This window comes from Nipponia nippon, unplaced genomic scaffold (genome assembly GCF_047370975.1).
Source record: "Nipponia nippon isolate SJK-2023a ecotype South Korea unplaced genomic scaffold, ASM4737097v1 scaffold_9, whole genome shotgun sequence".
NCBI classification, from domain to species: domain Eukaryota; kingdom Metazoa; phylum Chordata; class Aves; order Pelecaniformes; family Threskiornithidae; genus Nipponia; species Nipponia nippon.
In genome coordinates, this window is record NW_028262413.1 from 11,647,021 (window position 1) to 11,665,946 (window position 18,926).

Genomic DNA, 18,926 nt, shown 5'->3' on the forward strand with positions numbered 1-18,926 from the left:
CCACAATTATACGCCTGCCACAGATAATGGCAAAGACCCCACAATGGCTATTTTAAAGCAACACATAAATGAACAGATTAGCAGACTTTTTTTTTAAGATTCATTTTTCCCTCTTTGTTTGTGTTTTGATGTTTGGCGAGTTCTGGGGAAGAGACAATGGTGGGAAAGAGGTGATTTACTGGTATGTTTTCATTTAAAATGATAAATTTCTTACAGCCGAACTAGAAACAGGCTTTTCTTGATAAAAGGAGACCTGAATGAATTTTAAAAAAAAGCATATGGTGGCTTTCATAAGCAGCAACTAATTCTGTCATTTTTATCTAGCTACAACAGCAATGTTCTTGCTTCTACCACAATCTACAGTGTTACTTCTCTGCTTATAATCCCCCTGCTTTCCTCACGTGCCTTTCGCATCTCCTAAGGCTCCGCCACGCCAGCTACTCCAAACCATATCGTTCTTGGGTTTTAGGTCTTTGTATTGAGTGCCTTTTGCAAGTGTGAATATGATTTTGTATGCCTGCTTCTTGCTGATCCAAGAATACCCTTTTTTCTTCAGAATACACGTTGCCTGAATTGGTTTATTCCTGATGTTTCCAAAAAGTCTGGGAAAGAGCGACAAAAGGAGTCAGAGTGCTTGAGCTCAAATACACCATTTTAGTTCAGCGACTTCAGAGGGACTAGCAATCTCCAAAAATCAGACCCCTTCAAGATATCTGAAGCTGGACATTACCACATGAATTGAAAAGAGAGGCCAATCTCTACAGAACTTGCCTGAGCATCTTTTAATTGTGCAGTCTAGTGTAGTTGAAACATTTATTTCCAAACCCCACGCTGCCTTCCCCAAAGGCCTCACCTGTGCTTCTATGAGAGAGCCTGTGCCAAGAATAGGTGGGTATTTGAGTGAGTTTGGATGACCATGAGGAGGAGAAAACTCCGTACAAGGAGTCTATTTCAATATGAGTACGATAGAAAGTAGTGAAAAGCTGCTTCAAAATTTGAAAACCAGTTGTGCTTTGCTTGATTTAAATCTGAAGATAATGCAGGAAGCAAATAACCAATACCAGTCTTAAATCTCTCTGTGGTATATGGACCATGGCTTTACTTAACTGCACTGGCTGCTGAAAACAGTCATTCAGGAAAACATATTTTGGCACTATAAACAAAGTCCAATTATTTCATTTTACTGTGGCATTCAACAAAATTACCAATAAATAAAACAATTGGCAAGGCTTTAAGATCCATGAGAGTATCCAGCAGTGTAACAAACAAAACAATCTAGTTATGACTGTTATGAAGTGGGTAATAGACACAGTGGGCCCAATTTTCCAAACTTTACAATAATTTGAAAAGCCCTGCAGAGTGCTTGCTTTTCACTTGTTCATCTTACTTCCTTCACTGGGGCTCATAATTAATTTAAACGGTATCATTCAAGAACAGTTGTTTCATTGTATAGCTGACTTTGTAGAGGTTTTAAATTACGGGAATGCTTATTGGAAATAATTATGGAAAACCTGAAATTGCAACTGCATCTACCTTGGTTGCTTGCATTGAACTTAGCATTGCTTAAGGTACGTCTGCTCTGCACTCATGGAAGTGAGCAATTGCTCGGTGAGCTTTACGCCAGCTCCCTTGCACCCAGGGCAGCAGGCTGCTGCCTGCAACACAGAGCACAGCCTGAGCTCACTTACTGTGGCGCTCAGTAGGGTTAATTAGTCTACAGCAAGTACCCTGTTAGCAAAGCTAGATTGCTACCTATATGGGTGTACCTCTATACCAACTACCTTGGGACAGTATATACTGCCCCAAAATGGCACGAGAGCACGCTGGCTTTTTGTGGAGTAATACTGCTAAGAAATGATACGCCAGTAGGCCCTCTTCCCTGCCCCCTGCCCTGCGACACAGCTTGTGTAGGCTTCATGCACAAACTGGCATAGAAATAGGTTTTTTTCCTTCTCTCGGAAGGGATGCTGTTTGCCTGAAATGGAGTGGTTCCTGGTGGTGGTCCTGAATGTGAATAAGGGCTGTTTGCACAGAAGTCCACACTAAGCGCTCAACAAATTTAGGGCTTGTCTAAACTTCAGAAGGATGGGGTGTGATTTCAAGGCAATCGAGATGAAAAGATTACTGCCTGTCAGCTTAGCTGCTTGCCCTGACCATGTGTAGGCTGTCAACCCCCCACAATTACAAGGCAAACCCTGCAACTGTGGTGGAATGGGAGCTTATAGACAAGAAGTTATTGACGGTCAGCTGATGAATTGTAACTCATTAAGCCGTGGTAATATTATTGCTTGCAATGCTCTGTCCATACAGTTAATCAATTTTCTAAGTGAATGAAACTGAATTAAGGCCGCTTTAATTCCAAATGAGAATGTCGACACAAGCATTTAGTGAAGTTTGACTAATCCATTTAAAACAAACTTAGATTTGTTTCTCTCAGTAGCCGTACGTAGATAACTCTGGGATGGGTTCAACACAGCTACTTCAGGCTTAGTATGTCTAACAGCCCAACTTAATCCAGTCCCCACCCTACAGGGGTGGAAATCCCACCACAAGACAAGGCTATAAAGCTGAATATCTTAGCTCAGTATCTACTCAGCTGTGATTTGATACATGTTACATATGACAAATATTTAGGTACTTTTTATCAATTGGATGATGAACAGGGCAAGATAAAACACTGAATGCAGAAAAAGAATATAATTGTTAATTAAATCAGCTTACGCATTTACTCTTCATGTGTCATCAGCATCTTACCTCAAGCATGCAGGGACGAACAAAACCAAGTTGTGAGAACAAAGCAGATTTGGTTAAGAAATAGAGCTGATAAAAGTTTAGGAAACAACCTATAGAAAAAACTTCAAATAAAAGTTTTTTCTATCAGTACTTCAGAAGGTACATCAGCCACTCAGTCTTCATTCGTGACCACTCACAGAAACGTCTGCAGCTCCTCTCATTTTTACCTGCACAGCAGTGAAAGAATAATAGTGACACTGAGAGTGTTAACGCCCTTTGAACTACCACTATGCTTCAGAGTTAACATGCCACTGCAAGGAATTGTGCCATTTCTCATTTCTCTGAAAGCTTATTTCACCTTGACATCTTTTAGATGCAGCTTCAAGCACCTGCTCTTCAATTTATTTGTTGAAGATTCACTTCAAATCCAAAGGGACTACAGACTTACTTTGTCTTCATGGTAAACATTTTTTTAGTAAAGGGCTGGATAGAAGCACCATGACAGTGAAATAAAAAAAAAAAAAAAAAGAAAAATAAGTTTTAATATAGACCAATAGTTGTTGTATCAAATAATCCACAGGCAACATGGGCAAAGCAAAGCATTGGCATAGCATGCCAGACAGAAGAAATACCACACTGAGCCCAGAGACTTGAGAAGACACCCTCCTCCCCGTGAAGTTGATGGGAATTTTGCCACTGACTTAGCGGAGGCGGGTTTACACCCACACTACCTGAAAAGTGAATGCTTAGCTGCTGAAGCACATGATGGCAGCCACCCCAGAAAAACACCACCTTGCTGAACCATGACATACGCTGACTCAGTCCGAAACTTGTTCTTAGCTCAAGGACTGAGTTTTTGGCCTGACTTTGTACCTGTTCTTGTTTTATTTGCCACAGCCTCATGCAGGGGTGACACAAAGCTAAGTGAGAGAAATCTTCTAGCAAACATGAAATGGAGATCACAGAATAGCCAGGACACTGAATAGTGGCAGGACAAGAGAAGCCTGGAAGCAATTGCTAAAAGAAATAAAGATTTATTTCCTGCCCTGAAATATTCAGAACAAAATCAATTGATTAAACTTTATTTCATCCCATGAAAAGATACGTTTTTGAAATGCATCTTGTGTTCAAAATATTTTGTATACAGACTCAGTTATTTTTCTCCATCTAGTTCCTTTCTACAGAAGCAGTTACGTCACTCCCCTGTATGTTCTGGTAGGCAGAAAAATCTGGTTAGGGATAAATACAGTTTTATTGTACTGACTGTCAAGAGCTCCTCCAAGCAGGATCTGACTCCCCACTGTCCTGTGTCTCACTAATGCGCGAGGTATCCCCTCAAGTTACTAGTCATTCACTTGGGTTAATATGGATTTGTGTGACAAAAGTGTCGGATTATTTGAAACACTAACCTGCCACTAAGGAGTAATTACAATGACAAAAGAAGCAAGCACCTGAACACAACTGGGCATCTTTATTCTCTCTTACTGTTCACCCCTATGGCCTGAAATAAACCAGGAGCAAAGTCCCTAATTAGTTCTAAGCACTCTGCTGGTTCCACTCATAATACATCTTTTAACCCGCTCACAGCAGACACTTGGAGCACCACAGCGAAGACTTCCTCATACTTGCCTACCCAGGAATAGTTCAGAAGAAAAAGCCCAGAGTTTTGAAACCATTCTGAAGCCAAGTAAACAGACTTCTTGTAATCAAAGAAAGTATTGTCCTGTGTGGGGACTGCGACGACTCCAGCCCTGGGCAAAGGAAAGGTTTTCCTGAGAGCTATCCCTTAGCAAATGAGATTTAGTATGAAAATCTAGTAAGTGCCCTTCACTTCGTTTTCTCTAAAGCAGTCTCCAAAGAATACATTTCAGGCAACCTTGTCATTGCTGAAGGCGAAATGGGCCAAAAGGTGAAAGACTGGTACTTGTTTCCGTCCTCATGGGATTGCCAGCCGCATACAAAGACTATTCAAATGATCTCATTAACTAACAGCCCTGCTTCCAAAGATCCTTTCAGGTGCCCATGGAAAGACAGTTTCTGTTAGGCTGGCATAATTTCCATCTGATATTTTTTTCCTTAAAAAGAATTTTGCACAGTTCGCTGAAAGCTTTTCATGCTTACCTGGGGGTAAGAATCCTGACTACCGTAACTTTGGGGCTCAGCAATGTTTTTGCTACCTATTGATGTTTCTTATGACTATTACTCACATGAGAAAAGATCCCTAATTCTAGAAAATACCTGCAGCTTATCTGATACTGTGCATGAAATAAGCTTACACCTAACCCAAGACAGGCATGAGAGGGAGCCAGATACTATGGAAGAAAAAAATTTCCTTTAAGGCAATGCATTACTTTTTGGGCTAGGTATTCCAGCTCTGTTCCTTTCTTGTTGTTTTGGATGCTGGAGAGCTATCCCATCTCTGCACCTCCATAGCCTGAGTGCGTCCCTCTCCCAGGGAAGCCAATGTCATTGATTAAGAAGAGAACTGCCTAGTTAGCCACCTATCCGTTCTTCGGCAGGGAGAGACTTGACCATGTGTTATATCCTCATCTCTAGCGTTACAAACAGGTCCTGTTTTCCTAGAATTAATGGTTACAGACGTATCGATCTACATGTGAGAAAGGTCACACTCCCAAAAGCCAGACACATAAAAGAGAAAAATGGAAATGAAATAGCTTTACTCTTCCAACTGTGTGTTATGGCTGCTGAGCTGCAAAGGACTGAGCATCTTTCCCAAACTGTTTGTCTCCATATAGGACTGCGATGGGGAGTTAAAACATACCTTAGCTATGATATCTCAGTTTACTATATCCCAGTTTGCAACACCCCAACTTTTACAAGCCTCACCATCATTCCAACAATACTATGTTTTAATCACAGAGAATGTCACCTTCATATTAAAATGATCCAGATAGTTTTCAGTGGATGTGATTCAGCAGAGTCCTCTGAGGCTGCAGTATGCCCATGGTATTATTCATTGTTTTATACTGAATGACGAGAGAAACTAATTCACTGTCCTTTTGTACTGGGAATAGAATAATGCATGTGATTTTCTACTTTGAAAAGATATTTAATAATCCCATTTAATGTTGAGTTAAACATTTCATTGTTTGCCATGACTAATCCACAGATTTGAAGGGAAAATTCCACTTTAAAGTGTAACGGAGCTTCTCTGTTCCTTCACTTCTGAATTAGTACTAACACAATTTTGAAAATAAGCACCAATTTGTGGAGATATTTTGCAGCATGTGTTAGAACACACTTATCATAAGTACAGTGAAATAGAGGGTGCTTTGGATAACAAATGCAAATTCGGTCAGACTAGTAAAACCAGTGCAATCTTCACTTACAGAAACCTTCTAATTAAATGAATAAACTTATTCTGAAAGATGTTCAATGAAGGATGCAGAATAGGATTATTCTACTCCATCAAGCACCCTTTTGATGTTTAATGAAACTACAACACCAGGTAAATTATGGTTTTGTGTTCACTGCATGCTTTTTAATGAGATTATAATGAAAAATCCAATATATTACAAGTGGGTCAAATATATTTTTATATCTGTCTGGAGAGACAACCTCCAGAACGATCATTTAGAAGTATGTAGCTTACTACCGAGAGAACATTTAAATAAACACACTGTTATTAAAACATAGAAACCACATAACTTGCTATTTACTGACACTTTCAAGCATCAGACTGCTTTTGAATCTGTCATGGCCAGTGAATACGCTGATAAAAATACGTAAATATTTATGGATACACAGTAATGAACTTTAAAAACAAATTCTGTTACAGTAGTTGTAAAGAAACACAACTATCCCAGCCATTTTTTATATTGCCGTGATTTTTTTACAAGTAACATTGTACATATCAGTATGAAGGGGAACCAGGCACTTAAGCCTCACATGCCATGAAGCATGTGCCACACTGCATGGGGTTACAGCCCTGTTACCATTTCCAAGTAAATGAGGCTTATTATTCAAATACCTCAGTTATACAAGCTCTTTGTCAATTTAAAGTAACTGTATATGTCATACCTGTATATACGAAGGTGATACTGGTACAAAAGTACTTTCTAACTAACCCTGCTCCCAGTGACAGCAATGGTCAAGCTCCTTTTGACTTCCAGAGCAACCCAGTTAGGCTGAATGAAAAGTGCTGTGGAGGCTCCCACCTGGAATAAATCATGGCACCAAGCCACTGATGCACTCCTATGTCTCTCTTGCTCACAAAGCCAGCTCCCAAGACTGCCCAAACCGCTGAACTACTTCAGTCATATTCGCAAAAATTGCTTCCTTCTCCCGAGCAAAAGTTACATTGGCCTTTTGTCCAAAATGGGGCAGTACCCACCTTAGGCTTGAAACGAACATAAACATTTCATCACCTCTAATTTTGCCGTCATGAGGAACCTGCAGTGCTAGAACCGCGAGCCCATTGATGTGTGTGCGAGCAGGACCCATTTATCTGGCACTTCTGCAAGCCAGGCATTCGCTTTGCAAAACAAAGTCTTTAAATCCTGGCCAAATGGCTAAATCACTCTTCCTCCACTTGTCAATGCTTCTGGTTGTAAAAAGACAAGTTGTCTGGGGAAGGCTGGATGCATGTCTCAGCAGTCTGAATTGGACATGAACTAATTGGAAACTTCACTGGAGATGAACTAGTATCGCACGTGCTCTCTGCCAGCCAGGCAGCGGCTTTCAATTGCTTTGTGCCAGAAGTCAAAGGAGGGCCAGATTAAAAAGAACGATTTTAACACTACAGAATTCATGTGGCATTTTCTCCTGAGATGACAGTGTCTGATGGCTCCAACGTGTTGCATGTTTCAGGACCGGCTGGGAATTGTGATTGGAGACAGACAAACACAATATTCTCAGGCTCAGATTTGTGGAATTTGGGTAAACTTTCCGTTTCACTTGCCTCTCAGTCCTCCAGAGCTAAAATCAAGATTTGTGCGACAGCCATGTGACATAAATCGAGTACCTGTATTCAGCAGTTAAAATTTTGATAAAAGTTTTTTTTTTTTTACTCAGAGACTTATAGTCATCAATAATACCAGTTCCAATGCTAAAAGCACGTATCATACAACGGAACTTGCATATCAGGGAAAAGACTAACACTCTTTTTCACTGAATCAACAGGAAAAACATGATTACCAGGCTCTGAAATACTGGACAAGTACATTTTTTCTAAGAAGAACAAGGTTATGCTTCCGACTCATCTAGAGCCCGCCCTACTGACTCTTTGCTGTCACTGCACAAGGACAGCCTTCACAAGGTTTTTACGCTTAACTGATGTGAAGCAGTATTACTGCAGTAAGGAACGTGACAAACTGCAATAATGTCAGATGCCACAGAATTGCAAATAATTTTAATTATGAAAAGGAATACTGTTATTTTAGCTCCTAATTCATTGATTAAAAGTTAGCCCGTCAGTTTTTATAAGCTTTGGTTTGGGTATTAAGACCTGTGAAGTCAATGAGATTGAGAAGGTGCTCAAGTGTTTTGTTAATTGGGCTGGATTGAAGCACGCACTTCTGTCGGTCTGCTGACGCCTTTGGCTCTCGTTATCAAACTCTGACAGATGCAGCTGCGGCAGTCGTTCCTGCCCCCAGCTGCCTGCCCTGTGCCGATGCCGGTTGCTGCCGCTGCAGCAGGGAGTACGTGTCCGTACATCCGCCCAGCTCACTCCTGCATTTCACACTCCCCTCATCGGTGCTGCAGGCTGCAAAGCCAGGCTGTGACTGGGGCACCTGAAGTGTTGGCACATGCCCCATTCTGTCACCCTTTCTAGAGGACGCTGATGCTGCAAGGCAGAGAGGTATTAGGTGAACAGCTGGAGGTGGTCATGTCTTCAGCCACCGCAGCTAAATCTGCTAGATCTCATCTGTCAGAGCACACAGTTTATACATTTAGCTTCATGTGTATGGAACCTTAGGATTACCAAATTACTACTTTAAATACAGTGCATTAGCCCGGATGAGATCAATTGAAGAAAAATGCAAGTAACAACTGGAACATCCGACTGCTTCAATAAAAAACACATTGTTAACACAATTTAGAGAAAATACAGGATGCCTAAACTTTGCACATAATTTAATAATATTCTTCGGAAGAAAAAAAGAAAAGATGTTATCTGCTTGCTTGATAAATGCTTCAAACTTACAGAGGTCGGATCTTCATCTGTTTTAAGTCAGAGTGACTTCACTTAAGTCAGAGGAGCCATGAAAGCCAACAGCAGATGAAGAGCTGGCCCTAGTTTGCTATTCACTTATCTTCAGGGAAATCATAAGATTATGGACAGAATACTTTCTTTGTCCAAGATAAGGAAATACAATACCCCTAGAGTACCTCTTATCTACCCTCAAATTCAATCTGGAAAGTTTTTCCTCTTTTCTAAGCTTTTCAGAGAATTTCTGTTCTATACACGTAGCCTTTCCAAGTTTATTGGTATTTTTAATCTGTTAAAGCTGTCGTTCCATTTTTGGCCACAGCTCCCTCTTTTCCTGATTCCTCTCAAAAATGTGAAGCCTGTTCTTTTCCTGCTCCTTTCACTCTTCCGAGAAGTTTCTTCCCCTCTTTTCTTCTGTGAATGGGAATGGTTGCTCCAGTTACAATTCCCCTTGAGTCTCTCTGTTGTGTTCCAGCTTTTGACCTTCTCAGTGCAATGTGTACGTGTTTGTGTCCGTGTGTGGGCCAGAGCAAACCAATGTGTATGAGCTGAGATCTCAACATTGTTTGCTTTATGGTAATACTCATCACCATCACACCTAGTATGTATCATAAAGGTAAACTGGATTATATATAAACTCTTGGAGGCAGGAACTGAACGTGTTCTTCCAATGTTTATGGGACTGTAGTGCCATCTAGCGAAATATCTACAGTAAATATTCTAGTTTGTGAGTAAAGTCCATTTTTGTATTAATAAAACAAATTTATTTTTAAAATACAACACTGAATATATATATTGCGGTTCTCTATGAGTGTGCAAAATTCGGTAAAAACAGTGATCATATAAAATAGTTAACTAATGTAATTTCGTAAAAGTGCTGTGAAGCGTTGCATTTCCAAGGCACTCAGGTTGCACGTGATTTAACATTCCATTGCACGTATAAAATCTGATTCTTAAATCTTTGATAAAGCCATTCCAAGAAGAAACAAAGGAGCTTTAGTTAATGGTACCCAGTTTGTAGACTAAACATATAACTTGTATAATCGGTCTCAAAAAGCTGTTTACACTATTTGCACATTTGCAAAGGAAAGTGTGAGGGCCTGTTATTTACCTAGAATATTTTCTTGAAATCTTAAATCCTGCACAGCTTCTCATTTGTAGCAGATGCTCAAAACTGCCTAGAAAAGCAGCTGAAGAGCCAGTGGCTCCAAATGGGAAATTTCACATTTAACCCTTGCCTGTCCCTCCAGGTAGGATACAGTAGGTCTTTAGGGCTTCACCTCCCTCAGGTGAATGGCACCTTGAGTCAGGGCTTTGCACAGCACGGGCCACTGACTCGGCGGTGCCCAGGACTGTCCCCAGCCCACCCCATGGGGGGATCCCAGGACGTGCTCCTGGGCCAGGGATGGACACACGTTACACTGCAGCCACCGAGTGCCCCTTGCAGCAGGGCTGCTCCGCGTCTGGCTCCCCGCTAACCACACCTTTTCCCCCGTCATGGTACCACGCGCCCATGGGCATTATGGTCAGGAGATGACAAGACTTGGCGCACGAGCTGCCATTGCAGTGTTGGTGAAACACTGGAACAGGTTGCCCAGAAAGGTGGTAGATGCCCCATCCTTGGAAACATTCAAGGCCAGGCTGGATGGGGCTCTGAGTGACCTGATCTAGTTGAAGATGTCCCTGCTGATGGCAGGGGGGATGGACTAGATTGCCTTTAAAGGTCCCTTCCATCCCAAAGCATTCTATGATTGCCACATGGGAGACCGGAGCAAGACGAGGCACAACGCAGGCAGCTGTGGAGTGTGCAGGAGGGGTGGGTGCCCCAGCAGGGATGTTGCCCGAGTCTTGTGAATAATCTGCCAGTCTGGATAAATTTGCGTGTAAGTGACATTGCTATCCATTAAATCAGCTGAAGAGAGAAATGAAAAAAACATTGTCCACCTGGTCCCATTTGATTACGGATATCATTAGTCTCAAGTACAAACAGTTTATCAGATGTCAGTGAAATCATACAGGGATTGTTTCTAAAACTCTACCACCACGTCATCTGAGTCTATCTTAACGTTTCTGTAGAAAATATCATGTGATCCAAAGTGCTTTCTTTTGTCTTAACTTATCTGTTACCATCTCACCTCTACTATTACTGCTTTCTATGATACTGGGAAAAAGTCAACCTGGGCTTACAGAGCAGCTATACTGTCTGATGGGCTGTCACAGATGGAGACAGCCTCTGCCCAAAGGACTGCAGATCAAGGATTGGATCCAAAATCAGCTAATGAACGTCTTTTCACTGATCTCAGTCTGGAGCAGGCCTAACAGCAAAGATGTTGTCTATTAAGTTGAATTTTCTTTTGGATGACATTTTGGAACTGTTAGCGTAGTTCACATTTCAGTTTCCATTGTCTGCAACCATATGAACTTAATATTTTACAACAGTTTTACGTACAGATTGGAAATCTGATTTCAGTTACTTCTACTGCTGCTTTATTTCATTTAAGGAAATTGGTATTAAATTGTTGGATATATTTACATGTCCACATTTGTTACTACTTTAGCCTGTCTGAAGTACCATGCAACCTACAATACTTCATTCTCACCATTAATTAAAACTCTTATAGGGTTAACACATGCAGGAAGGAGGATTGGGGAGCAAGCATTGTGTAACACATGAACTCATATAAAATCTAAATATGATTTAATTACTTGATAATGGATCATTAATTACAAAGCTAGTGAAATGAAACACATTGTTGTGGGAACACATAATGGAACTATTGAGAAAGAATAGATTTGTTTTTACTAAGTACTTGTCTGCTAAGAAAACCACCTGTGCAAATAACTGGCTCAAATCAGATGACAAGCAGATTTTTTATTGCACAAGAAAGATTTCGGTTTCCATGACAACGCACCTAGGTCAAAACAGCAAATTGTGTATTTTTCTGCAATAAACATTTCATTTACTCTATCAGGTTCAACATCCAGGTTTATAATGTGTCTAAAATATATTTATTATCTAGCAATTATTTAATACAGCAGCTTCTGCCCAGAAATTGCTGTTCAGTGACTAGGGATTCAGCTAGGAGTGTATGGGATCTATCCTAAGCCTTTTGGCATTTTAAACAAATGCTGTAATGCTGTTTGGCTCACAGTAACCTACTGTGAACTCTGGGGAGAACTAAGCAAACAGTTTAAATGTTATACAAAAGTTTTTATTTAACTGAATTCAAGCATTTATAAAATTATATTAAATTAGGTCATATTCATGGGTTATCCAGTATTTAACATTTTCACCAGTAATTGCCTGTACATCTAATTTAAAATTTAATGACATTATTTAAGAAAAAGGTTTTCTTGATCTGAGGGCAAATATGCTTTATTTATAGGCCCTTTCTCAGACTCAGAATGGAAAGTACAAATGTGTTACTCATTAAGCCCCACGTTGTTACGTGGCTGGATGACTAAATCACTGCTTCCCCAGGGTGCCTACGCCAAAAAGCGCCGGAGTCAGCGAAAATAGGAAAATAGGTGTTCTCATTTCCAGTGTTCCGAATCAAAAAAACAATTAGTAGATCTCTGAAATAATGAGGGGTTTTATTCACCAGAGATGCCTGGAGGCGGCTCTGAACTTGAGCTCTGACCACTCGCCCAAGACCTGACGGAATTATGTCTCAGCCGGGGAAACAATCGAGCGGTCACAGCTCGGCCCCGCCGTGTGGTACCTCCAGAGCGGGATGCTGATCCAAGCCCAAGATGGTCAACTCTGTGTTGACTTGACAAGACCTTGACTGATGCACCACTGTCTCCCTGGCTTCTGAGCTGGTTTCTTTTGATTCTGGCCAACTCTGTGCAAGTGGTGAGTTTGCAAGGGCTCACGGCCACGGCTGTTTCTTGGAGGACTCTTCTGGCACCTCCTTGCTGCTCCCGAACAGGCACGGCAGCCTTGCCTCTGAGCAGAGCGCGGGAAAGCGCTTGGCGCAAAAGCCAAGGGACACGCCACGTGCTGGAGCATACATTTGCATTAGGTGTGACATTTTGCCTTATAAGCGCTAGCACATAAAATACTCCCCTTCTCCTGGAAACGCTCCACTTCCCGCAGGGAGGAGGAGAAGGAGGAGCCTCCTCAGTGTCCAGCAAATGTTTCCAGGTCCCTTTTAGCCTGACTTCGCAGGGAAATGCAGCTTGTCCGAATGTGCTCTCTCCAGTCTCCTCCCAGTAACTTTTGAACTTCTTGGCTAATTTCTGCCAGCCTTGACAGATGGTGGGAAGCCTAGAAGATACCCCAGCTGTCATGGGGGGCAGGGAGGGCAGGAGCTGGGGGGCTGAGGAGCACACGTGCTGCTCTGGGCAAGCCACAGCACGTTTTGAGTATTGCTCGGTGGATGGGTCACAGGGACACAAGGGAAGGCTGAGGCTTGTGTGGGAGAGGGAAACAATGGATTTAGGAAAATCCTTTAGGAAAAAGGGCTTTAATTTATAGAGAAATGTTTTGATTGGCTTTTCTAGCCACTGCACAACTTTTTTTCTTTAATGTCATCAGCCCAGGCTACATGGTAGAACACACCTAGTGTGCTCATAGTGACACGATTGGCATCCATAATCAGAGACCACATTTTGAGAACAGTACTTCTTTCACAAAGAAAAATTTCTTCTCTTGTTTCAGTCTGAGCCGTGTTCAACAACGGGGTAAGACAGAGAGGTGCTGCAGTTGCAGCCTTGGTCTGTAGTGTACGCACACCAGGGCCAGTTGATTTCTAGTTGCAGTTCTTTGTGTAAAATGACACACTGGGCCTTTTCCCACATTATACAAGCTGGATCTAAGGATGAGCTAGCACAAAGGAGAATTCATGCAGCAGCAGTGGGCAGGACAGCAGGGACTGGACTACAGCCACAGTTCTGGAGTGGCTGGGCTGGGCTGGGCTGGAACAGTATGAAGATGCTTAACAGTATTTTACGGTCAGTTTGGAAAATGAAGTGTAATAATCACCTTCGAGTCCATAATTCAAAGGTAGATTGTTGTGTTGTGAGTGAAAATAGGCAGCTGTATCAAACATCTTTTAACACATACATATTTTTTTGAAAAGAATCTCTTAAGATAGCCTGTGTAAGCTCTGTTCCTTTTTCCTAAACTTTCAGCTGAAAGACATTTAGAAAGACTTTTTCTTGTTTCAGTAACAGTACATAAATACAAGTCACACCCTGCTCACACTTCTTTAGGACAAAAACTGAATATGAAGTTCTTGATTAAAGGAGGAGTATGCTTTCCGTAATTCTGCTCCTGGTATCCACTATTCCCAAGTGAAGAAAGGATAAAAAATTAAAGCTTATAAGGTGAGACTGGAAAAGAAGTAGTGGGAGGCAAGGGCTGGTGGAAGTTAGGAAAACCCCAGCATGTTCAAACTTCAGACACATTGCTTCCCGTCCTCAGAGCACATCTTTGAATTTGAACACCCCCTGCACACAATGAATGGCAATAAGTGTGGAAGGAGTTCATAGGATTAGCTATGCCCTACCCCTACCTCCGGTCCCACCTATTTAAATTTTGCACAAATCAATGCAAAAAGCATCTTCTGTTTCTTCACCTTCTTGTCTTTGATTAGTATCTATAGCCAATGTGTTACCGTTCAAAATAAAGGTCAAATTCTGTGAGCACTGACATGCAAATAATTGGAAGAACCAAAACATTTATATGCATATAGGCTTCCAGGACTGGACACCAACTCTTGTGATAGTTGACTTGACACGTTACAGGTCCCCTTATTTAGTTTTGGGTTTAGTTGTTTAGTTTTTAGCCAGGTCTGAGCCGAAGCGGTGACACTCGGGACGGTGCAGGCACTAGATGGCTCCCGAGCAACAGGCTTGGGTTTTTTTAGAAATTGAGCTCTTAATAATACCTTCACTTCCTGCTTAGGACTTTGTTCAAAATTTCTGTTCCCTCCTACTCATACGGTGTATTTTACAATTCAGCTTTACCTTCACAAGCACCGTGTAGCCTGTTGTTTCTTGAAGCAGACGGGAGAAAATAGGGCTCTGCTGTGCTCTTGGCAAAGGGCTTAAGAGGAATGGGCTGCAAGAGCCAGAGTTGCCGTCACAAGACAGCTGTGGAAGGAGGAAGCATTTCCTGATTCCACCAAAGCATTCATGAAGACTTGCAGAACTGAGTTAGCTTAGCTGGGAGCCAGCTTAATTGGCACTAATTGGTTTCCCTTGGCTGGTCATGTCTCTTTGGAAGTGATTTTCACGTTACTTTTCATGGAGAAGCACTTCTATCTGGTCCTTCTGAGAAAATGACAACAATCTTACCACTTCAGAAGGCAAACAGCGACCATCAAGCTTAGATTTTCAAAGGAAATGGACTTTGTAAGCAACTGAACGCTCTTGAAATCTTCTCCCTGTTGTGATCTGGTGATCACACAAAAGTACAACTGTTGACAGCAGCACAGCTCTTGAGTTCCTCAGAAAATCTGCAGATTGAGAGATTTAGTAGCCTATCTCCAGTAAACAGAAATAAACAGAAACCTAATTTCCTCTCTGTGAAAACAGACAGAGGAGCATACTTTCTAAACACGGCACGCACTTACAATCCTAAGGTAAAGTTTTCCATCTGGGGAACGTGTCATGGACAAGGAGGTCAGTTTGCCTATCGGTGGATATGTATTCAGTGGCTTGGACACATAGACAAGTAATGCGGAAATGTTGGCACAATACACTCCAGAGTTCAAGCTCTATAATGACGGGTTTCAGATGTAAGTAAGGTTACAGTCACTGAGAGCACTAAAGTTTCTAGCCCTGTATGATAACGGTTGGCCTTGGGAGCTTTTCTGCTCCTGGAGTATGGCTGCTCGTGCTGCTGAACCTCAGGACAGCACGGGTGTTACCCTGGTGCCTGTTCCTCTGCTCCTACTTCCCCATTTCTCCTGGAAGGAAAGCTGCATGTGTGGGCAGGGGGGAGCCGGGGGGCCGGTAGCAGGACTGCAGTGCGTTGGCATGACCTATTCTGTTCATCTCTGCTGTCAGGAATTGATCTTTTGCAATTCCACCGTTCTCTGGGTAAGAAATGTCTCACTGCAACCTCCTACGAGTACAATCATAACTAAAATTCCTTCTGGATATGTGGAGAGGGTCTGCTTTACAGCTCAGGCAGGTTGCCTTAATAGTCTTGAAACCCTTGGCTGAGATGCAACCTGCTGAACAGTCCGATGCGCCCAGCTGGACTGTTCAAAAAAGAACAGAGCACCAAACCGAAAACATTACCAGCAATCACCTGTGGAATTACCATCAACATAAACGTCATATGGAGGCACAACGTAGAAAATACCCATTTCTATCGAGTTCTTCACTTTCCCATTCCATGTTAGTGAAACACTTTAGAGAACTACGGCAGAGATGTTGGAATAAAGAACAGTGGCAGTTCCTTGTGCATATTAAATAGATTTTCCCAGGTCCATCCTCCACATTAGATGTGGCAATACTAGCATTTAAAAATTTTAACCATTTGCATTTGGAGGGATGAGACAGAGTAAAATGTTATTTTGCTGCACATTAAACCTATGAAAGCATTGCTCAGTAACCCTATCATAAGCTAGCAGCCTTCCCAAATGGAGACAGGAAACACCTGGACTTCTGTGGTAAAACATCACTGTGAGTGCACTGTACATTTTGGAATAGATCATTTTGAATTGTTAATAAATATTCATCTTATTGCAGTAAAACACTGTGTGTCCAGTGCTATAAACATTGGTGGAGCTAAATTAAATACGTGCAATATTAGTCATCTTGACTTTTTTCCCCTAAAATGAATACTTGACTTCCCCTCCAAGAACATCTGAAGTTTTAAAACCTTAAAACCCCAGAAGATAATTCTATCAGATATACAATTTAAGTATCTCCGTTTCTGTTATATTTATTCTTTGTTAACACATTCCCCCATCTTTTCTAAATGGCTCATTATAAAGGTAACTAAAATTAAGTCTTTGTTTCCTTTCCTGGGAAAAGCCTTGCACCTTGGCAAACACAGCCCTGTAGGTTCATACAGGAATTCACTGTCGCTCCCCTAATGGTCTCAATTTGAAAAACAAAATCTAGAGATGTCCCTAATTATGTGAAAGCCAAAGGGCAAAATGCAAATTGTATACAATTCCTCAGGCCTTTCCTCAAGAAACTGCACAAAATGTGCACATCTATTTTTGCTGCATTGGTATAACTTATGTTTGTGATAAAGGGCTCCAGGATCACGTCCTGAATTGAGAAGAATTTCCTAATTTTAGGAATAATCATTTAATTGTTGCAAATCAGCCCTGAACTGAATGAAAACCTGAACTTTCTGCTACAGTGTGCTACCTCCTGCAAGTGCCGGTGATGTGGCTGCAGGGGACGCAGCTGACAGAAGATCCAGTTTGGACTCGGTTCCAAATCATAACATAGATTAGTTCAAGGTCACGATAAACAAATCTTGCATGCCTCCTGCTGCATAAGCATATACGTAAGGCTAATCTTTTATAGAGAATTTGCTCAGGTTTGGGGGCGGTTTCCATGCCTCTCTTGCCTAACTATCTTTTTTAAAGCACGCTTGCTAATACTGTATTTCCGTGTCCTAACAGCTTGTATTGTTTAGGTTTAACATAAGCATTCACCTATTTTCGACTAAAATATATTGCCCATGGAAAATTAATATATTTTTCTGTCTTTTCTCAAAGCATTTTAATACTCAGGAAAACAAGATATCATAAATCTAAGGAAAGAAAAGCTGCTTTCAATTGAGCAGAAAAAAAAATAAAAGGCAAAGTCTGTTGTGCATGTGTGTCAACAGCTTTCAAAGCTGCGATCTGAGCACAAAAAGCAATCAGAAAAATCGTCCTGCTCATACAAAAAAAATTTCCCTTGGTGAGAACTCCACAAACACTGAAGCAGCCTTAAAACTTGGCTTATTGTGTCTGTCTGTAGCTCTACAAAGAAGACTACTTGTTTCTATTTTCTGAATGTGTTGAAAACTAGAACACGGCAGCTGTAATTCTGCTGTAAAGCTCCCCCAAACAAACACCAAAACAACCCTGACCACCTGTTTTGAGCAGACTTCAGCTGTGGAAAATGACGCTCCAAAGGGAAAGTGTTGGAGAATATTTATGAGAACCTAAAAGCAAGCGGGTTCTAGCTGAGATTTTTCTATACACATAGCACTGCATTATTTATTAAGTGTCTATTGCTTTGTCCCTTCTGCCCCAGGGAGGTTATTTATTTTGTGCTATCATCACTGTTGTAGAGAGCAGTATTTCTTTACAGTGAGATGCATGATGTAGGTAGAACAGAAATTTCGGCCTCAGTCGTTACTGCTATCCTTTGGGAGCGCTGGACCTCCTCCGGAGCTGATGGCACCCGGGCAGGGGACCCGTTTGGCTGCATGACGAGCTCAGTGCCAGACCCGACGTTCGGCGGGCAGAGTGTGCTGTAGAGGGGGCAGGAGCCCGTCGCTAAGAATCAGCTCTTTCTGGAGCCGGCCCTTTGGCCAGGCCCCTCAGGTGTCTTTGCCAGGCCCAGGTAACCAGCGTAGCTTCCTTCATTTGTATTTGCCCCTAGAGGGGATGAATGATGTCTGGAGTATACAGCACTTCGGGGAGACCTAGGCACTGCTCACAGACTCCTACTCCTTTTAAATACTAGTCAGTCACCCTATGGAGCATACCCTGTACGCTATGGCAGTCACAGTATCCAATAACATGATAAATAAATGGAACTGTACTTAGTACAACATCTGCTCTGCAAACTGTCTCTGAACCACCTTCTTATTTCCTGACACATACAGTAGTGACTTCTTCCTAACTCCACCTTTACAGTGCTCTGGTTAAGTAACGCCATAATCCCCTCCTGCCCAGCTCCATCAGCTGGCGCTGCCCGAGGAAAGCCATCGAGCTGCCCTGCACGCAGTCCCTCGCCGCTGCTGCTCCCTGCACCCTCTCAGCTATTGCCACATTCAATTTCGCGTTTTCTGTTGACACAAATGACCTTGCAAAATTGCAGACATTTT

General features: G+C 41.9%; 1 protein-coding gene across 2 annotated transcripts in view; it reads right to left on the minus strand.

The window, feature by feature from the left end:
* The window catches only part of PDZRN3 (PDZ domain containing ring finger 3), a 147,983-nt gene that overhangs the window by 65,958 nt on the left and 63,099 nt on the right, over positions 1-18,926 (minus strand). Inside the window, exon 1 of one of the 2 annotated variants that reach the window (XM_087744598.1) lies at positions 2,755-2,882. The exons of the other annotated variant lie outside the window; for it this stretch is intronic. Within the exon in view, the coding sequence (XP_087600724.1) occupies positions 2,755-2,763 (9 nt within the window). The 5' untranslated portion in view covers positions 2,764-2,882. Of the gene's footprint in view, positions 1-2,754; positions 2,883-18,926 lie in introns of those variants that run through there. 2 annotated transcript variants of the gene reach the window in all.